General features: G+C 38.3%; 1 protein-coding gene across 1 annotated transcript; it reads right to left on the bottom strand.

Moving 5' to 3' along the window:
* Window positions 1–845: 845 nt before the first annotated feature.
* On the bottom strand, window positions 846–20,388 carry LOC146481023 (putative N-acetylated-alpha-linked acidic dipeptidase). The gene is made up of 17 exons (XM_085108707.1): window positions 19,954–20,388; window positions 17,994–18,279; window positions 17,121–17,243; window positions 15,823–16,006; window positions 14,715–14,805; window positions 14,074–14,169; window positions 12,727–12,812; window positions 12,001–12,120; window positions 10,871–10,953; window positions 9,994–10,057; window positions 8,953–9,020; window positions 7,810–7,892; window positions 6,836–6,926; window positions 5,479–5,737; window positions 4,648–4,729; window positions 3,714–3,806; window positions 846–2,998 (listed from the first exon to the last, which is right to left on the bottom strand). Exons 1-17 carry the CDS (start codon window positions 20,268–20,270, stop codon window positions 2,821–2,823), a joined length of 2,304 nt encoding a protein of 767 aa, XP_084964833.1. The 5' UTR covers window positions 20,271–20,388; the 3' UTR covers window positions 846–2,820.
* Between the last annotated feature and the right edge of the window lie 1,431 nt (window positions 20,389–21,819).

Genomic DNA, 21,819 nt, shown 5'->3' with positions numbered 1-21,819 from the left:
CCCTGCACGTGCAGGTCATTGTACTGCCAATTACAACCTATTGTTTTCTCCAGGCATGACTAATTTTGATGAATTTATTCATAAAAATCTCACGTAAACTTTCGGTCTTGTCTTTTAGCTTCATGCTTTAAACCGACAACGTTAATTGAAATAGCTGTATCTCAAGAAGCTTGAACCTCGGCTCTAGTGGCGTTTATTTGGAGAAAATATTTCGCTTTGATCGGGAGATAGTCGAACTGCATGTTTGCCTTCTGTTGCATCTACAGCCGGATCTTTTGTGCTATCTGAAGACGAGCCTCTACACCCAGCAACAGTCTGAAAGCCTTGAAGCTTGTAATTAAATTGCATATAATTATAAATGTGAAATTTCTGTCTTGGTTCATTAACTTTTTTCCTAAATGCTTCTCTCTCTGTCACGAATTAATTCTATTTATAAAGTAGGTTTTCTTTTGTATTTCCGTTCCCTCGCCGTCTCGCTTCTTTTCGCTGCCTTTTTAACGATCTTTGTTACCAATAATAATTCAATGAATAAAGTCCGTATCCCTGTCAACTTTGAATTTATCCTAGCTTCTGGCGGTCCTTATAGAAATGAAATGCTTTTCAACTACTCAATCGCGTTCCAACATTTTATCACTCACGCCCTCCTTTTTTGAATTATTTTCTTGTTTCTTGCCCTTGATTGATTTGTAACAATCTATGGCACTCCTACAAAGTATAATGCGTCCACTTTCATTGCCGAGGTCCACGTCCAGGCACAAAAAAACACCTTGAAAATGACTGACAAACAAAGCCCGGGCGCTTTGTTTCCGATTTTGATATACCAATATGTCGGTAAGTAAAAAAACTTGAAGACAAATCCAACTTTATTTTCACTTAAATTTTCTTCCATCAGCTACATGTTATTTTTTTAATACACTTCTAGCATACCATTATGTCATGATAATTACATTCTACGCAATGCTCAGAGATGTATCATAATGCTGACCTCGATTATAATATATTATTTATAACAGTTGCTATATATAATACCTGCATAAAGTGTGATCTTGGTGGCTGGTTCTTTATTCTCGTAGATGACATACCTAGCAGTACCTAGTAGTAGATGAAATACATAGCAGAGAAAACTAGGGGTGAATTTAAACGCCGATCTTTATGTCATTCGCAATCGCGTGTTGCATTCACCACGTAACAAAAATTTCACAATGTCTTTGCAATTACTACTTCCTCAGTCCATTCAGAGCGGTTTTCAATTGAGCGCCGTAACATATATAAAACCCAAAGTGGATACTCTAGCCAATCACAACTAACGTAAAAAGCCAATAAACCAAACAGAATTCGAGGCGAATGAATATAACCGAGGCAAAGCGCGGGAAAACGCGTGCGTGCGAGCCACGATTGGTTTGGGTTTTCTTCTCATTGGTTGAGAAAGTGGCGCGAGTTTTGCCAACCAATCATAGAGCGTATTAAACTTCCAACCCTCAAGTAAAAACCGCGCTGAACCAAACAGAATCAGCACCAAGACACTTCATGAATGAACTTCATCGCAGTCTCACTATATGACTGTGTTCGTCTCGTTTACAATTTACATTGATTAAACGGAATAAGCTGTCACTTTGAAATCTTTTCAGTAATGTTTTTTCGCTTCAATAAAAAAACAAACTATAAATCTTTCAAATAATTTGACAAACTCTTTCAGATATATTCCATTTCAAAATAAATTAGCGTACGTTCTTTGCAAAAAAACTTTCTCCGTAAAATAATTCAGATACAACATAACGATTCTAATAAAGTCTACTAAATTTCTCTAAATTTCTCTCGACAATATAAATTAGCTTGAATATTCAAAATACAATCATATACAGCTTTGTGTTTCGCAGTGTTTGACTTTACAATATTTCAATAATTCAATTTAATTCAACTTTACCGCTCGAGTAAGTTTTGACTACCTTCATTCCCGTTTTCCTTACTTATTATTTTAATATCGTTTGGCTGGCTCTCTACTGCTTCACCAATCAAAAGATTAAAGGCGGAGGGTCAACGCCGCGAGCTGGTAAACTGGGCGTGTGGTGGTCATAGCAAATCAGATGCACGTGCAGTTCTTGTCTTTTGATTGGCGGCTTAAAAGCATAGTAAACTAACAAAAGGATATGTCAGGGTTGGGTAGCAGGCATGTATTAATAAAACAGAAGGATTTTCAGGAATATTAAAGTAGTCCGAAAGTCTATTTTTGGTTCTCTAATTGAATTTGCTCGCTCAAAAACATAGAAATGTACACCATATTGACGAAAAAGGAAGCAAAATCTGCCACAAAAAATATATATAAAAAATTATAATAATACAAGGGCAACATTGCACCTGTAAGTATCGTATACAATACGAACAATACAAGGCAGTTTTCCTCGTGAATTTCACCTCATAAAAGGTAGGTTTTGTAAACTTGTTCATTTGCCCTTGAATTGCGAGACAACAGAGATTTAGCACCGTGTTTACTTAACCGCAAACGGGAGAAATCGTTTACTGGCCGTCGTTTGCCCTTTTAAGGTACGACTTTGAGTCAAAGTTTATCAAAATGTTAAGTATTAAACAACAAACGGTAGGTTCATGTTTTTGGTAGAATGTGATGCTAAATCAATCCTGTTTTCATAATTCAACTAAGGTAATGGACAAAACAGCATAACTATGTGAAACCTAACATAAATGTTTCTTGCACATGCTTCGCGTACCACTGTACCACAATACGACCAAATTACCATCTTTCAAAAAAAAAAAAACTATTCATGATAAGCAAAGATCGATGCAATAACTAAACTCAATTTTCAACTAAACTATTGAGTTCAAAAACTGAGCTGCCCACTCGATTGCTACGATAGTGTTCGACAACTCTTCTTGAACTAGGGTCCAGGTCCCATTGCTGACCGCGTCCACTAATGCATCGTGGAGGCCTGGAAATGTGGCACTCGCATAGGAGTTGTGAAGGCTTGGTGCGAAAATTGAATGCCTGTAAACACAACGAAGTTGATGTTTTCAGGAAGAAAAGTTTACCCTGTAGAGTGCTAGCGCAATTTATTCTACCAAATTCATGTTAAATGAGTGCCACAGGGCCTGTATACTCTACCCTACCATCTGCTCTACCAAAATTTCGTAAGAGCACCCCTAAAGGAAACAACTTCACTTTTACTGATAAGGAAGTAAATCAAGTGCTATGATATTTGCTCACAATGGGCGTGAAGAAATGCGATGAACAATTATGGAATAAAATGTAAATGGAGTACGATTATTCTAACGTATCCTAAAACTACAAACAACAACAACCAAAACAAAACAAAAACAGACCCTGGTTTCATTTGAAGCACAATACCTATCTAAGATAGCGTTCAGGCGGTAGAAAAGCTTTGCTGTATCGAGTAAACAAAGCCTCACAAGAAATGGACTCGTCTATTTCTTAAAGTTACCATCTTTACTACCTAATACCCTTCTCAATTTGGGTTGTACTTCCGTCGGAAGAAAAAACGGATGACCTTTAAGCTCACACTTTTCTTCACGCAACCGTTCTCTCCTCGGAACTGGTGTCTGCGGACAAATATCCATAAACTTCTTTTTGCACCGTATACATTGTTTACATGACGGCTTTTCCTCGGTTAAAAACAGTCCATAAATTTTTCTAAAGATAAAACTTCACCTTAATTATAATGGTGTAGTGAGACAATACATACCAATAAAGAGGCCTGCCCGGCAGACCCTCGGGGTTTAAGAAGTTCTTTTCCAGTCCTGTCAGACGGTCATTAATGAACGCGACGGACCAGGGGCTGAGGAAGGGGAAAAAACGTGAAAAGAATGTCTAATAAGTAGAGGAGAGAATTTCGAACACTCGTTGTACAAGTTTATAGTCATTGTGATTGAAAAGTCAAAACCAAATCAATGAATCAAGCACTCAATCGCTAGCTTGATGGATGGATGGATGGATTGATTGATTGATTGATTGATTGATGATCTATCAATCAATCAATCAATCAATCAATCAATCAATCAATCAATCAATCAATCTCGAACACACGCAGCATAACTACTGTAAGAGGCCCTTAACGATTATAACTACATAAGTTTTAAACAGAATTGAGAACTGGTAATAATAGAGTATCATCGAATATTACCCACCAAATTTCTCAAATACCCCATCATGTAGAAACCAGTAAAAAGCTATGTTGTAGAAGGCGGGAAAAAGGAGTCTAGGTATCGGACCTGTTGGGAAACACTGAAATTACTTCATTGCAGGAAATATGGTGCGGTGCGAAATACGGAGTTGAGAAGACACGATACGATTCCACACGCTGAAATATTCGTAGCCTATACACTTCTTAAACCTGAGTTATGTACCTCTGAAGGGAAGCCTCCAGTAGCGTGTTTTACTTTTCGTACAATTTTGTCCTCCAGATTGTAATCAAGGTGCGTGGAAAATCTCCAGAAAAATATACCGCCAGTTAAAGCCACGCCTTGATGAACCAAACAATTCAGCCTAACCCTGGCAAATCTCAAATTATACCTTCCGAAGATAGCCCAATCGCGAGAATCACACAAAAATTTATCATGTAAGACCCACAACTGATCCAAAGAAAATGATCGAAAACAGTTCTCATTCACATGACTTACTCCGTAATGTTGACATTCTCAATAAGGGACTGCATCCTTTCGGCTCCTTCTTCAAACATCTTAGCAGCCTTATCCAGATATTCTGAAAACAAAATTAGACGTAAAATTGTTTGAAACTAAAATGAAGCGTTAAACTGGACAGCATGTCTTGTAAAGTGTCTCGCAAAGGCTAAAAATGGTGCGTTGCAGTTGCGGTGTTCCGTGACAAGCTGTAGGAAAAACGCAACAGAACGAAACGCTTGAGAAACATGTATCAGCGTAGCCGCAAGCTGAAAGATTTTTTGGGACATTTTTCGACGGCGTTTGGAAAGCGTTCACGAATGTGACGGTTGTGACCTGATGACACGGAAACAAAAGCCCATTTGTTAGGCAGAGAACGAAGTGAATAGAGCTCCAGCTGGGCAAGGAACATCCTTTTCGGGCTTAGGACCGAACTACAATATTTTGAGTAAAGCACTGATTTGAAAACAGTTAGCTTTCGTCTATTGTGATGGGTAACTCAATATAAATACAATGAAAAATACAATCCTCGGCAGCTAGTCCTCGTTGTTGTTGTGGTTATGGAAAGAAGAAATGAAGCAAACGATTCGGGTTCAAGGCGTATACTATTCTGTTTTTTTTTGGTTTTGCTTTCCTTCTTTTCCTCTTAAGTTAGAAATGTAAGTGAATTTCCAAGGTCAGTTTGAGAGATGGAAACGAGTGTTTATCGAAAAATGGTCCTAAAAAAATCTTTCTGCAAGCCGCAATCGTTGCGGTAACGCAACAAAGTTTCCAAGCGTTGTTTAGCCTAATAAGAAAACAGCCTGCATCCAAGATCAGCCATGTCCTTACCAAGAGAAATCCCTTCCTGGTTCATAGCAGTTCCATATTTTTTCTGTATGTCGAGTACACCTTTATTCAGCGCAGCTGCATAGTCCGAACAGTTGATTGGCAGGACGGCCGCCTCAGCCAATAGGAACGCAGTGCTGCCCCAGACCTGCGCAGTGGCCAAATGAGTGGTGAAGTCAGGGTCCACGAACTTCTTGACGTAAGCGAACGTGTCATGAACGCTGTGATACGTCGGGTAGGAGGAAATATTATGAAACTGGAGCTGAAAAAATAAAATAAAATAAATGGAAGAACAGGAGTAGCATTTGCTCATGTATCAGTAATCTAGTCAGCATTAGGTCCTGTTCTGCATATTCATTGCGATCGAATAACACATTGTTTTTAGATCGTCCAGAGGGGAACATGCTCACAACTTTAGGCGCTCGTTCTTTTTACGCATTCTCGACTCCAGACCTCTTCCGAGCGGCTCTAGGATCGAGAATGTCTTTTTACGCTGCCGCACCTACGTTGTGGAGCAGCCTTCCCGCGCATATCCGTAAGATCGAATCGTTTGGCGTTTTTAAGAAACACGTAAAAACACATCTTTTTAGGTTAGCTTTTACGTAGGTTTTAGCAGTTTATAATATTTCTTTTGTTGTAATTCATATTTCCAAAGTTTCATAGTGGCCTTGAAATTTTTATTCGTCTATTTGTAAAGCGCTTTTGATCATTTTTATGTTAAAAGGCGCTATAGTAGGTTTAAGAATTGGTTCATGCTTAGCGTGCGTATATCGAGTTATGGATGCACGCGGGAAGTTTGGAGAGCACGAGAGAAGCGTAAGAGTTGCTTGAGGCGTAGCCAAGAGCAACTCTAGCTTCTTGAGTGCTCTCCAATCTTCCCAAGTGCATCCATAACTCGATATACGCACAGCTAAAAGCATGGACCAATTCTTTCATAACATAGTGAAAATAAAGCAAATGATTCCTGGACAACAGGTTTTGTTCCTGATTGATTACAAAATTCTCTGTACAAAAAAAAAAAAAAAATGGCGAAAGTGGTTTCTCATATCGGTTTAATCTTGACGTTTTATTAAACTTCGACAAGCTCTTATAAATATACATTTTTTATGGTGTTGTCTCTCTGTAAAAAGGTTTTTATAACATAGCGCGCGCATGCTTCCCCTATCTGACTTGCACACGTCATCGGATGGACGCACGGCCGTGCGTATGTTGAGAAATGTACCATGATGACGCCAATAGGAATTAGATTAGGATGCACGCGCGCTATGTTATAATGATAAATTATTAAATTATTTGATTTTGAACTTTGAAGTGTGTTAAATACAGTGTACTAAAATTCTGCTGTAGTGCTTTTACGTACCATGTCAAACACATATCGGATATCAGCTGATGGCACACCAGCTCTCTGACAAAACGGAGAATAGTCACTTCCTGAGCCAAGAGGAGGAACCCTGCAAACACAGTTGAGACATAAGCCGTGAAACATAAACCTTACAACTTTCTGGTTGGGAATGGAAATTGTGGTTCATGCATGAAGCCCTCCTATTCTTAAATGTTTCCTTTGTATACCGTAAATGCTCTAATAACTAATAAACACCTGCTTGAAGGTCAAATATAGTATAAAATATAGTAATTTGTATTGTCACTGAAAAGCCCCACCAAGGGATTGTCAATAAAGCCACTGTATTGCTAGATCGTAAGTCCCCCATCTCTATTAACCCCCCACTCCCAGAAGAATCCCCCTCCCCCCTCCCGGTCTCAGAAGCAAAAAAAAAGTAATAATAAAAATTATCATAATAAAATCAATAACATAAAAATAAATAAAATAAATAAATAAATAATTAAATGCTACGGTTAAGAACAACAAACTTAGGGCTTCAAGAATTCCCCCCCCCCCCCCCCTTCCTTCTTCCTCTAAAGGATAACCTACTTTCTATCTCGAATCAATTTCTTATATTTTGACTTCGTCGAAGAAATCTGCTCTACAGGGTGACCACCAAAACAAACATTTGTTAGAAGAACAACAGAATGATACACAGCAAAACAATGTAACACAAGGCAAAGTTCTCTGACTGAATAACAAAAGCGAATGCGCGCATTAGATGTACGTGTTGACACGCAAATGTACAGACGCGTGTACGCGAACAACGTGCGTATGTTTTGCGTGTGCGTTGTTCGCACTTTATCTTTCTGTGATGCTTTTTTTAAAAATTGTTTTTCGACGGCAAATTATAGAAAAGAAGTTTATCTCGGACTTTGCCATTTTTAGGGAATAACCGGTCAGACTGGTCTTAAACGATTACATGCATATACACTACGCGATGTTATGCTCACTTTGGATTTCGTCCATCTGCAGCCGGAAACTTCTCCAACCAGTTTTCGAAAACTGATTGACTATTGTTTACAGGATTTTTCACCTGGAAGAAATGAGAATTAACATTTGCAAGTCATTTTTTGTCCTTCTGGTACATATACAGCATAGACAGAGAAAGAGTGACTTTATGAATGGTCATTGGTGGAACAAAGGAACAAACCAATCAATGCACAAATGACTGAAAGGATGGACTTTTCTTAGTCAGGAAATGGGAGATCGCACGAGGAAAAGGAGGAACCTTACATTATTTATCTTCTTCTGTTTGCTAACGCTCAGGAGCAATTCCATGGGTCACTACAATAGCACTCTCTAACAGACGCTACAGAGTTAATTCACTGATCCATCATTTGGGTCTTTAGTGCTAGCAGCACAACATTCACTTTTACCCTTCAATGGACGTATAGCTGGATGAATGAGATAAATAAACGAAAGAGCAGACGAAAGGATGGAAAGAGATAGGAATGAAGAAATGGTTGCATGGACGAAAAAGTTCAGTTCAGTTCAGTTCAGATGACAAAGTAAAACCACCGAAATAACGAACGAAAAAAGGGCCAGTATCCAACGCGATGTAAGAGAGTACGAGGCTACCAAGTGTTTGCAAATTGTGTATATTAACAACTACCAGTAGGTACATCTGTTCAGTTAGAAGTAACTGAAGACTCACTGGCAATTTCAAGCTTTTCTGAATTAATAATCTTGTGGGTGAACTACAGTTGTAGTACATATTGTGGGAGAGTTTAATTCGCCATAGCTGATGTGATATGGTTGAGTTAGTTGATGGCGAGTTTGCATGAGGGCGAATTCACCGTAATTCGATGAACGAAGAGTTGCACAGAAGATTGAATGGCTGACTTTTGTTACACGGAGGCAATAGCTTCTCTTCACACAAATTAAAAGTTCACCCCGTGACGCATGGTTGGCATATTTTGACTTCTTACCACGCATAGAAGATATTATAGTTTGGTTGGCCTGCTAATAAAGATGGGTATGATTTTGATGATGATGATGATGATGATGATGATGACGCTAATGCTGGCGATGATGCTGCGCACAACAATGGTAGGCGATTAATGACTGTTTAGAATAATAAAGCATTTTATAACCTGTCTGGAAGCATTGAACAGCACTTGATGAAGAAGAGGGCTTGCACGAACATACAAACTGTAGTTTCCTATAAAAAAAGTAGACATGTCAAGTAAAAAGCAACTCTTAGCTGAGATACAGCGTGAACAAGCAGGGACAATTCCATTGGCTGTTAAATTGAGACAGCATGCTTTACTCCTTTAAGGAGGCGTTTTCCATTTTGAGCCACTGTGATTCATCCTCTGATTGGTTTACATGTATTTTCATGTAAATACGCATGGAGTGTACTGTCCCATGAAAAGTTCACATAAAGCTGCAAGTGACATGCAATTTTGTGTGTGCTGTGGTGTACACTGCTCTCTTTAGGGCTCATGTTGAATAAGAAGTTTATTTTTGTGGACGGGTTTGGATTAGCTACATATAAAGTTTCTTTCATTGACATCTTCAATTTAATTTGCCTTCCATTTCCTCGGTATCACTTAGCTTCTACAGCACAAGGTCTGGAATCTCAGAACCAGACTTACAGGAAGCCCTTTCTCTATTACAGAACAGTGGCTTCATGAGTGTAAAATCTCAGCTGTATTTTAACTAATATCACAACTTTATTCTCTCTCGCGTACCCAACAGAGCAGTTCAAGCTGCGCTTTGAGAAAACAAGTGAATTGAAAATGAAGACGTTTAGCTTGACAGAGTCAATATGCCCCTGGCGTTTGTTCGCTAACATTGGTAGATTTCGACTCACTCTTCAGGATTGTTTTTAGTCTGTTTACATGAAGTAGCTGTCGACCAGATTTTTCAAAAATTCTATCCGGGCAGCAGAGCACAACAGCTTGTCTGGTGAAGAAACGGGGAGACCGTGCGTATGAATAACAAATCCAAAACGACTGTAGTTAAAACTTTAAAGAAACAACTGCGCTGGTTGGAGGCAACGGCCATCGCTGCATGAATTTTACGAATGTTCCCCAAATAAAATCAAACGAACCTCAACTTGAGATGAGGGAGAAGGAACGGCAGACATTTCTGACTGCTTTTTGTGGAGTAGCACAGTCATGTGATCGTACCTCGAATAGGAGAGTCGACATTAAGGTAAGCCACAGCCCTCTGGTACAGCAAATGCACATTGTCCTAAGTAAATGGAGAAAAGACTTTTTTAGTCATTGTCAATGAAACTGCAAAGGTAAAAAACATACATGTACAGTATTTTAGAAACGACTAAGACGAGCATACAGCTGAAACAATGTTTAAAAAAAAAGAGCACTCAAGAAATTAAAGAGAAGCGTTTGTTTACAGATTTGCAGCGTTTCACTATACTCAAACGTTGAGTACACTGTTCCCATTTTCAATCAACGATTACTTGAAGCTTCAACGAAGTTTGGTTTCAAAGCTTAACTCAAGTCGCCATGCTGGAACGTGATCTACAACTCATTTTACAATAACTGTCCAAATTTCCGCCGGCTGATTGGCTCGTAGCTATTGCCCATAAGAGTACAGGCAATAAAAATGACGTCAGATGTAACGCGCGCGCGCTTTTCAACGAAAAATAAAGTCAATTCCGCTCGTAGTACTGTTTCCATGTTATTGTAAAAAACAAATCGACGTCAGTTTTCTATGGTTTATACTCTTATAGACCATAAAATGACGCCATAAAATGTTCAAAACGTGGCATCGAAACCACGAGCCGCACTTGAGTTTTGAACTTTTATATGGCGTCATTTTATGGTCTAAAAGAGTATAGACAAGAGAAAACTGACGTCGATTTGATAGTTATCTTTCCCTCTTTCATTCCAATGTCTCATTGTATGCCAAGCTTCACGGCTGTTTTTCCAAAATCAAATAAATAGGTTGGGTATGGGTTTGTAACATTGCATCGCAGAAAGTGCCACATTAACAAACAACTAAAACACAACGTTTTATAAATCCATACATGTATTTACAGACCTCCACCCACTCGGTCGATCCCAATAGGCCATACTCTTCACCTCCCCAGCTACAAAGGACGATAGATCGACGAGGTCTCCACCCTGAAGAAAAATAAACTTATTCATAGTCTCCTCTAGCTTTTGTGGATTATACTACAGACAAAAACTGCAGTTCCAGGGATTTGACTGGTTTAGAGTTCGTGGTATTATGGTATTATTATACCATGCCCGAAAAAGAGCAACCATTAAATTGTCTTCTGGACGTTCATGCAAACGGAATCAAGATCTAGCAATATTTCTTGATTGTTTTTAACAAAACAGTTATTCCACTCGCGCTTGTTGGATTTGAGATGATTATAGCCAACTCGGCGCTACGCGCCTAGTTGGCTATCTATCATCTCCTATCCAACGCATACTTGTGGAATAATTGTTAATTACAGTCAAACCCCGCTATTATGGAAACCGTTGGGGACAGAAAAAGTGTCCGTCCTACAGTGTCCTTATTGAGCGGGTTAATTTTAAGGAAAATGTATGGAACGGGACCAAGAAAATTGTCCGTAATAACGAGTGTCCGTAAAACGGGGTTTCACCGTACCCTGATTTGAAAATAACCGGATGCACTCAACCTGAAGAACTGTTACAAATATTGTAGTTCGGAACTTTGAATTAACACAAATCACTGGGAGACAAATGCTTGTGGTCAAATTTTATCTCAAAGGATCAATTGACTTCGATCACCTGGTGCCATTCTCTCAAATCAACTTGACCAACACCAACACGGCTAAAATGTGAGTGCAATTCAGTAAAGCGTCAGCAGTAAAATGCTGAACTTGTTCAACACAACTTTTTCCTCTTTTGCATAAAGTATAGAGTCAGCTAAGAAAGTGATCTTTTGACTTTAAAAGAATAAGTAAGATAGGGGTCTCCAGCCACCCCAGAGAGTTAATACATGTACAGGCAAAATTTAATCCAGTGGCTACCAGCCGTTGTGTCAATACGTTCAGAAACGTTGCATGAAATTGTGACATGTATTATGTGTCCAGTAAGTATGTGCAGAAACAATAAGCAAACGTCTCTTTTAGTCATCATCAATTTCTAAACCAAGTTTTTTTTTTTCTAAACCAGCAAGGCCCAGCTAATTGATATTACCTTGTTTGTACTTCTGTCCAAGGGCCTTAGCAATTTCCATCATACAAGCTGTTCCACTCGAAGGATCAATACCTCCAAACACCCATGCATCGCGGTGATTACCCAGTAAAACTAACCTGTCTGAGAAACAGTGACATTTGATATGGTCATCAGGTATTTTATTAGTTCTTATTAACTGGTCAGGATGATAACAGGTGATCTGGACTAAGATCTGGACCACCAAGAACCAGGACCTGACTGGATACTGGACCAGACTAAATTTACCTGGTACATGTAAATCTAAACTGACCTAGCAGTAAAAGTCTGGTATGAATACCTCTGCTTTGTCTTCAATATAGTTCATCCATGTCCAATACTGTCGCACAGATACGGATCGTAACAACAATTTACGGTACGTACGTTTCGCACGGATCGTCAAACCTTGAATACGGTCCGAATTATTAACCAAGCTATTATTTCCTTTAGTATGTCTTTCGATGGTGATTTTGCATAGAAAAAGCTGAAGATACTCAGTGCCTTGATGTTGATGTTAGCTAAATCATATTGAAAGGGAGGAACGTCTATTTCACCACATACAGTAAATCAGCACATATTTCTGAGCTGACAACACTAAATTGGAATCAAAGCCTTTAAACTTGGTACTAGAAATAAACATTTACAGGAGTACATTGTTGCTGCAGAAGTAAAGTTTAAAAATGATATTCATTGACTGTCTAGTTGTCCCACCTGGTTCAACAGATCCTCTTAACACAGCGATGACATTGTAGATGTCTCGTCTTGTGTGGTTGTTGTTTGTTTCTACTTCAACTTTCCTGAGTATTAAAAAAGGAACTCTTGATCAAAGTTGGCAATCTGAAAAGCATTACTCATTAGCAATTTAATTTATTTACAGTTGACAGGTTTATTGTACAATGACCACCACAAAGCTACCAGTAACAATAACATTATCATGGCTGCTTGATAATTGAATGACCAGTTCCTACAATGTACAACACTGCACAACATATTTACAGTTATACTGTACGTTTGTAGATGTACATGTACATGCACTGGCAAAACCACAAAAGGTTAAATTGGTGCATCTCTTTAACTTGGTGTGCTCAACTTTGTCGTGCCAAATTAAGGGTGTGGTATATTTTTGGGAGCATCTGGAAACAGCTCTATAAATCCTCATGTGAAAGAGTCCAGTCCACATTCTTAAGTTGCCTTCCAATCCCATGTGACTCTACATGTAGTTACCAAACAGAGATGTCTTTTGCTGCCTTGTAAAATTCCATGACGTTGCAACTTTATTGAAGAAATACCAGCAAATTTAAATGTCATAATTTAAGGATCTCAGGCATTCAAGGGCAGGCACAGCTGTAGACATGCCATACCATTTCAAAGCTACATTTTCTCCATTTTGCATGCATACAATCAACACCAGATCATATGACATCAGATTATATTTATCACAAAAGTCCATGATTAAGCCACACCTTTTTACGCAAAATTTTAGTGAAAAATTGGGGGTGCGGCTTATCTACAGTACCATTTGTGGTTGGGTTCTCAAAGACCTAATTAATATTCATAAAAACTTTAGCAGATGTCACTGAATAAACATGCATGTTGTTGTTCATTGACTTTTTTTATTAGTGGTGGCTCCTTAAGGAGCCGCTTGTCTTTAAACGTTCGATCTTCAGTGAATCTTGTTCTCCAAGAGTTCAGAGTTTTAAGTGATTAATTTTCACTTTATGTCCTTGATTGTTTAACCATGGAACGTCACTGAAAATTCAGACTTTATAATGTCTCCTAATTTGTTTTTTCAAAATTCAAGGTTCCAAATTGGGGGTGTGGCTTATACAATCATGGACTTTTGCGGTAATGATTACAATAACATCTTCAGGACACAAACATATTATAATATTAATTATCTATTTCAATTAATAATTTGACCTTCCTCAAGACTTCATGATTGCAGCCATGATTCTGAACCAATGCTTAGAGCATGCACTTCAAAACTCTGGGTCCAGCTCCTCTGGGAGTATGAACATGCAGTTTAACCTAAGGGACTTGAGTGTACTAAGATCTTACCAGTCTTTATATTTACCAGTGAAACCCGGGCCAATTCGATAAGTGATATTCAGTCCTCCTTGCCAGTCATCTGGAGCTTCAACACCACCCATTCGGCTGTTAAAATGTGAGAAATGCTTTGTTAAGATAGATGTATATATTTAGGTTAAAATGAATCCCAGGTTAAAATGATTTCAACCTACTGTAGGTTGATTTGTATTTTCCTTTGTTTCAGATGTAAATTACCCAACCTTAACAAAGGAAAATACAAATCAACTTAGGTTGAAATCATTTTAACCTACAACATATACATACACTGAACATTAAATTGTACAGAGCACATGCACAAGGGCGTCCACTCCAAGGCAGCTCTAGGAGAATTCAAAGGGAGGTTTGACTGAATTGCACCCAAACTAGGATTGCATCAAAAATACCAGATTTGACTTATTTAAAAATACATGTAAATCTTTTCAAACCGGTCTTTTCAAAAATTTCTGGTCAACAATAAAACATTTCAATTGGTACTTCTGCTTATTGTAAGTACATGTAGCTGTGTGCTTTGATTTTCAGATAACAATTACTACTATTATTCATGGAAGAGGATTGGGTTCCACTCTCAGTATGGAAGTAATGCCATATAATTATGTAATTATGAATCAAACCTCAGAAACTGCTCTGCATCCTGTGCTGAAATTGGGTGAGCAGGAATGTAAGGCATCTTGATTTCAGCTGAGCTTTTCCTGAGTACACCATCTATACAGAAGATAATTAATTTATATTGATAATTAAAAATAGTTATAAAATATTAATGAACAGACAAGCAAAGAGGTAAAATGATTCAAAAGGTTTGCAGTTTTAATTTTTAAACTAGGTATTCAATGTAGACACAACACTTCTTGAATGAGTAATTGCTTTCCATCCTAGGCTCTTGGGTTGGAGTCAAGGAATACTTAAAGCAGAAGTGCCATTGGGGTTTTGAGCTCTTTTGTTTAAAATGATGAAAATAAGGTTTTAGCTACAAAATAACTCGGGAACAAAGAGAGGAAAGAAATAAACTCAATCCTTGAAAGGAACGACTTGTGATCTGTTCTAGCGCATTTTGGAAACAAAAATGCAACAGCTTGAAAAACATTAGCCTAACATTTTTCAAGTTCCAATCCATTTGAACCTACCCTGTGTCTGGCCAGAGACACTTTAATCAACAGTTTTATTGCACTGGGATGATAATTTATAACAAAACTAGACAATTACTTTTTGTTTCTGTTGACAGACAAACATTTTGGGGGCTTGAAATGACATCAAACTTGCATGATACTTCCCCTTTAAGGATGGTGCCTACTAATATCGAAGTATTTTTGTGCGGTTTGCGACTATGCGGGAAAAGCAGATCTTAGGAAGGCCTATTGGAATCCAAAACGAAAATTGGGGGTAGCCACGCATTTTTCAGAGATAATTAAGCAATAATATCTCTAAAAAGCGCCAAAATATGAAGCAATGTATGGGATTTTTTCCTAAATTGAAGCTTAATTATCTCTGAAAAATGCATGGTTACCCCCAGTTTTCTTTCGAGATACCAAAAGCATTTGCTAAGTTCTGCTTTCTCCACATAGTTTTAAACCGCGCAAAAATATTCCTGTATTAGCAGGCACCACCCATAGGAAACCCGAGTATCTCGAGATGCGCAGAACGTATGCGCAGTAACAATAGTAGGCACCGTCCTTAAATACATGTATGTGTAGGTACATGCTACATCAATGCACCTCTGCTGACCTTTTGACGGATATCTTGGAGTCAGAGGGTCACCAGTACCCATTAGAATTGAGCCACGTTGCACTCCTGACCGAGGCAGCCACCACCCATGAGGATAGAGATCTTGGTCTGGGGCAGGCGCAAAATCTTGAGGGTCATTGTATATCAGTATGGCTTTTGCTCCATATTTCTGTGCATTAGTAACCTGGTAAAATAAGATGGATTAAACATGCACTGGAGTGACTGCATTGTTCATTATATTACAAGTATGGGGCTCTGATTTCCTTAAATTGCGTGGAACTAGGTTACTCAAACAAGATTAAATGCCAGCTACGTTTTAATCCTCAGGAAATTCATAGGAGTTATATACATTAATGTAGTACCGGTATTTACTTTATTGGCCTCAGGCCAATTACTCAAGACGTGGGGCACAGTTTTTCCCTTAATACTGACCTCCCGGCTGGTGAATAACATATTTTTTTGCTACATTTATTAATAAACTAAAATAAAATGTAGGCAATGATAGAATGTACAGATGTATTTTTTCAGTCAGTGACACAAGCATACTCAGGAAAAGAAAATCTACGTTCTCCCAACAGGAGTCAAACCTGTCCTTCCAACATGTAAATTATAGTCTACCACTGAGCTACTATCAGGAGAATCTTGGGTCAGTCCCATGTGTGATTTTTGCAGATCACCAACCCGCTATCCCCTCCCCCTCTCCTAAATCCACTTGATATGCAAGCCTTACTGTTGATCCTGCTTATTTTTATCAGATGAGTGAACACTGCAGCAATAACACTGGGATCTAAATCTCACAGCGTAGATCACTAGTATTAAAAGCTTACAGCTCTCCTGAGAGCAAACATCACCAAATGCTGGTCTCTGAGTCAAATTTCACTTGTGTCTGTCATAACTAATCTACAGTCGAGTCCCGATAACTCGAACCTCCCGCTAACTCGAACCAATTTTCCTTTCCTTTCAGGTCATTTTCTATATAATTTTACCCTCGATAACTCAAAGTCCCGATAACTCAAACCTTTTTCAATTTCCCTTGAAGCTTCGAGTTATCGGGAGTCGACTGTATCTATTAAAGCTATAAAACTGGTCCTGACGGTGTCTGGATTGCCTTAGAGAGAGTTGACTGGGACGTACACCTGTGACCAAAACTTGACCTTATAACAATGGCAACAATGTCAACAAATTATTATATACATACTGGCACAACAAAAAGGAAAACAAAAATATTAATAATTAATATTTTTGTTTTCTTTTTTGTATAAAAGTAGTAATTATTACTACTTTTATTCAAAATGTACCTTGTCCCCTCTAAAGACATGTCCATATCTTGCAATGACAATTTTGCCTGAGCAGTTGATTCCTTTATCAAGCAAGAGCTTAAAATCATTAGGTCTTCCATAATTTACATAAACCAAGTCTCCCTGAAAGATGGAACAAATAAATACAGAGTATTGGTAATTTAATTGACTGCTTAGCTAATTGAATTATTTAATATAGTAAGTAACCAGTAACCCCAGAATCCACTTTGAAGTCTTATGTCAAGTGTTTTGTTCAGCCCAGTTAAATCTTGTATCACCATGAACTTCATAACCAACATTATACATTTGCTGCAGTCAGAGAAGAGAAATGTCAGGAGGAAAACTATGGGCTCACTCAGGGCCTTGTGTTGACCTATGCACAAGTCTAATCTGATCAGTAATAAATTGTTTATTAATTTCCACAGGCATGACATTGCGATATCATCTGTGAGGAGAAATTTCTTTATAGCAAATCAACACAACCCCGGTCAGCAGTTGTCTCTCATCACGGCTTGGGGGCGACCTTTGAACTCTCTACTGGGGGCGTCTCATGGTTTTCTTTGCATTTCCTTGCTAATGCTGGCCTGTGAGAAAGGTCATTTTGCTTGCTTTATTTCCAAGCCTTTTTTCCTTCTCCACCCTCCCTTTGGTTAGTATTGGGTTTGGCAAGTATTCCACTGATTGGGTTCAGTGTGACGGTGCCTTTGGTGGTGGCTGCTCGCAGGGTTGCCATGGGAATGGATACCTCCTTTCCTTGTGCCTGACTGCTGCCTGCTACCTTTTAGGCACCAGTTCCCAAGCTCATCTATTGTTGATGAGTTAAATTTAATTTCTAATTACAAACTCATGCCTCCATAAAGTCAAACAGCTTACCTTTGCTTTCCCAGTTGGAGAAAAAGCACTGAATGGTGGTAGCACATCTGGCGACTTTTCAGATGGTTCTAACACTTGCTCGTCTTTTGCCGTTAAAAACTGGACTGTCCCATTGGCATCTAGAAGGGAGGCACCATTAATTTTCCCCTCCTCTGGGAAAGAAAGGAGCACATTATATCGGACTAATTTGACATCAAATCCATAGCCTGTCCATTGATCTCTGATTATGTCAGCTAATTGTTTATTTCTATTGGAGCTTGCATGATGAGGTTTTAGGGTCAAGTTCCTGAAAATACAGAAATGCAAATGGAGGTCACACTTTTCTGTTTGACACTGATGATTGGTAGATTGATCGCATTTTCTCCCATAAGAAAGCAACTACAAAACAAAACAACAGCAAAACATGTATGTTCACACCAATACTCCAAACAGCTTTTAATACTGGTAACTAAAATTATTTCAAAATTTTGAAAGAGCAATACTTCACAAGCTAAGACTTGCAGTGCAACACGCCCTACCATGGCCACCCAACGAACTTTTTTTACAAGCCAACAGGCAAGTGATGCAACAACAAATTATTGAAAACATGTCGCTTTGTATTTTATGAACAAGGAGGAAGATACATGTATCCTGCACCATTAAGTATCAAGACCAGTTGCAATCCTTTTCTCTGTTATGTTTTCTCTGTTCTTTAGTGCTCCTAATCATATTTATATTAATAATTATTTATTTGACTGTCTTTATACCATAGTGTCTTGTATTATTGTCACTGACCATCCTTGTAATTCAGCCTTTAGGCTGCGAGAGGGATATCAATAAACTATTATTATTATTATTATTATTATTATTATTATTGGCTAACTTGTAAAGATGTTTGTTGGGTGGCCACGGTAAGGCGCGTCACACTAAAAAGGGGCACTAGTACTGTCACGGAGACTTTTTGGTCAACAATGATCAGACATTTGACAATAATAATAATATTATTAAGGTACCTTTTTTCTGACATCAAATTGCTCTTAGAGCACTGGGAACAAAATATTACGGTTTTAGTGGTTTCTCCAGCTGGGGAGAAATTATATATTTTTTAGTCAAATCTCCAACATTTTTGTACTGGAAAAAACTTGAAAAAAAAAATGGCAAATTTTTTCAAGTTGCAATCCATTTCAATCCTGGCTGTCCACAGCCAAAGACAACCAACACTTTATTATAGTTTCTGTGTACGTAATTCGATTCATACAAATACGTTTTTTGGCTATTCAAAGTAACACTACAAATAGGTGACACTGCCCCTTTAACCTAGCTATTTAATCCTACATAGTGATCATGACCAACATGAAATTTCTCCTCACATATCACTACTTGATCAAACATTCAAGTGATGAGAATAAAGAGAATGATCAACAATCAAAACAATTGAAAAGTCTTGATGTCAAAAAAAAAAAAAAATACTGGTACCACAAGAAAAAAAAGTAAGAATACAGTATGTATGATGATATTGTGGCTAAAGGGTTAATATTCATTGCAATAAACAAGAGCTTTTCTCTTTTTGGAACAAAAAATTTAAATTCATTAAAAAATTGTTAAAGGTCATGGAAACTTTGTGTTGTACATAGAAATTTTGAATAGTTTGATAGGGGGTGGTTATCCAATACTGAGTGTTTAATACAGAACAAGGATTTTGCACAATTTGTTTGAGCCAACCTTGGGCTTTCTGGTACTGTATAAACAGATCGAAAATATCCTTTAAAATAAATTGCCGAACTGACCGGCTCCGACTTATTATGCATGTACAGTTATTTAATCATCAGCTGATGGATCGACCAAGCATAAAAAAATGCCCACAGAATTACACAAAACGATTCACAGCAAATTAAACTACATTTTGTTTTCTTGACATCCGTTTTCGACAATCATGGATACATAAAAAAAAATCAAATAAGCTTAGATCGTCGAAACAAACCTTAAATTGCGTTCGATGTTCTCTGAGGACATTTCAGCCAAGATGTCCTGAAGTCGAATTTGAGGCGAGGAAGTCGGTGAAACCTCGCCATTTGTCCCGCACTTGGACAATTTCGATACAGCTCTTCGGACCATATATCCACCGACAAATGCGCCAGCGATAAGCGCCACCACCACCACTATTCCAGCGATGAGAAAACCATTGCACCGATTTGAACTCTTGCTCTTAAGAATTATGGTAGGCTGAGCGAAGCTTTCTTCTTCGGGGTGCAACTCCATTTTGGCGTCAAACAAATACGAAGTGTCCGGTTTATCCATTGGGATCAAGCTTTAGAAGCTAATTTCAAAGAAGTTTGAATTAATCCTGGGAATTTCCTGCAACCATTCGGCTTGCATGACCCCCAAAAAGCCAATGTGTGATGAAAATGGGTGACCACGCCTGCGGACATATGGTACGGTTCTCGCGGTTTCAAGTGCAACATAATCCTTCATTCATTGCTGACAATTTTCCATGTAATCGCGGTATAATATTTGACTAGTTTGAAATCAAGAAGTGCACGCAATTTGAAGAAGTTGACTTAGTAAATTGATTTAGTTCTTGCACTATTTTTGAGTGCATTTCGGTAGCACGCCCACGGTTTCCCGGGTAAATGAGGTTTTGGCGCTAAACATGCTAAAAGTTAATTTCTATCGCCTCAAATATGTACCATTCAAATAACATATAATAACGCGTGAAAGAACTAATGAAAACGTTCATTATATTTCAAATTTTGAAAGGAATTAATTCTGAAAATATATTACGTGGGAAGATACCAAAAGTTTTTTTTCTTTTGATTAACTAGGTAGAATGAATAAGTTTCCCATTTTTCTTTTAACATAAACGTTAATAATTTGAACGTATTTTTTCACTCTTATGAATGTTTTCTTAATATTTCCGTTCTCAGTGTGGCTTGCCGTTTGTAACCTTTAATAAAATCCCATAGGAAAGATTAACAAAACCCAGTTGGCATGTGTGCGGATACTTCAACTGTTTTACATTTTTCAATTATTGTTGCTGATTAATCTATGATGACAGTGTACAGAGAGTTTGAATTTTATTCCTAACTACAACTGTTTACGCAATTTCTCAATGTGCAAATAGTGGATGATTAGCGGCCAATCTGGAGTCCTGTCTAATTCCTCATTTTCGTTTTAGTTTCTGCAATTTTGTTGCCTGAATCAACAATAATGATGATGCCGACAATCGAGTTTCCTTCTTTGCCACCCATCATTGCTGCCAGTCATACTTTATACAATTTATCATGTGCTATCCATTTTTGTTATTTAGTCATATAATTTATCTGAATTTATGAATCACAGGACAGCTGCGGTAAGCCAAAATAGTAAAATACTTTAAATCATGCCTGTGGCCATAAACCATTCGTGATTCACCGACTGCCTGAGCTTGCATGGACTTCAGATGAGTGCTGTAGCAACCGGGGGGGTACTCCCTTATATGGGCTATATAGGTATGCTGCGGCGCAAAGGGTATGGTTTTTCGGCTGTTTTGGTCATAAATAGGGTATCGCTTTTAACCATTTTGCCGCCATTTTGGTAATAAATAGGGTATAGATTTTTGCACTCTAGTCCTGGGTTTGATTTTTTTTTTTAGAAGAAGCTACTTCAGGTCATAAATAGGGTAGGGAAAATTGCAGATTTTGGTCATACATAGGGTACGGGTTTTGGGAAGCGGGCCGCACACCCCTACCCAATTTTTTTTGGAGTACCCCCCCCCCCCCCTCCCGGGGCTAGCGGCGGCATCCGGCTCGAAATAAAACTCACAGGCGAAAACATTGATCGAGCGGACGTTGAGACTAACTATACACCA

Source organism: Pavona decussata, unplaced genomic scaffold (genome assembly GCF_977016875.1).
Source record: "Pavona decussata unplaced genomic scaffold, jaPavDecu1.1 SCAFFOLD_51, whole genome shotgun sequence".
Taxonomy (NCBI): Eukaryota; Metazoa; Cnidaria; class Anthozoa; order Scleractinia; family Agariciidae; genus Pavona; species Pavona decussata.
The sequence above is the reverse complement of the archived record's forward strand: the minus strand, read 5'-3'. Positions and strand labels throughout refer to the sequence as shown.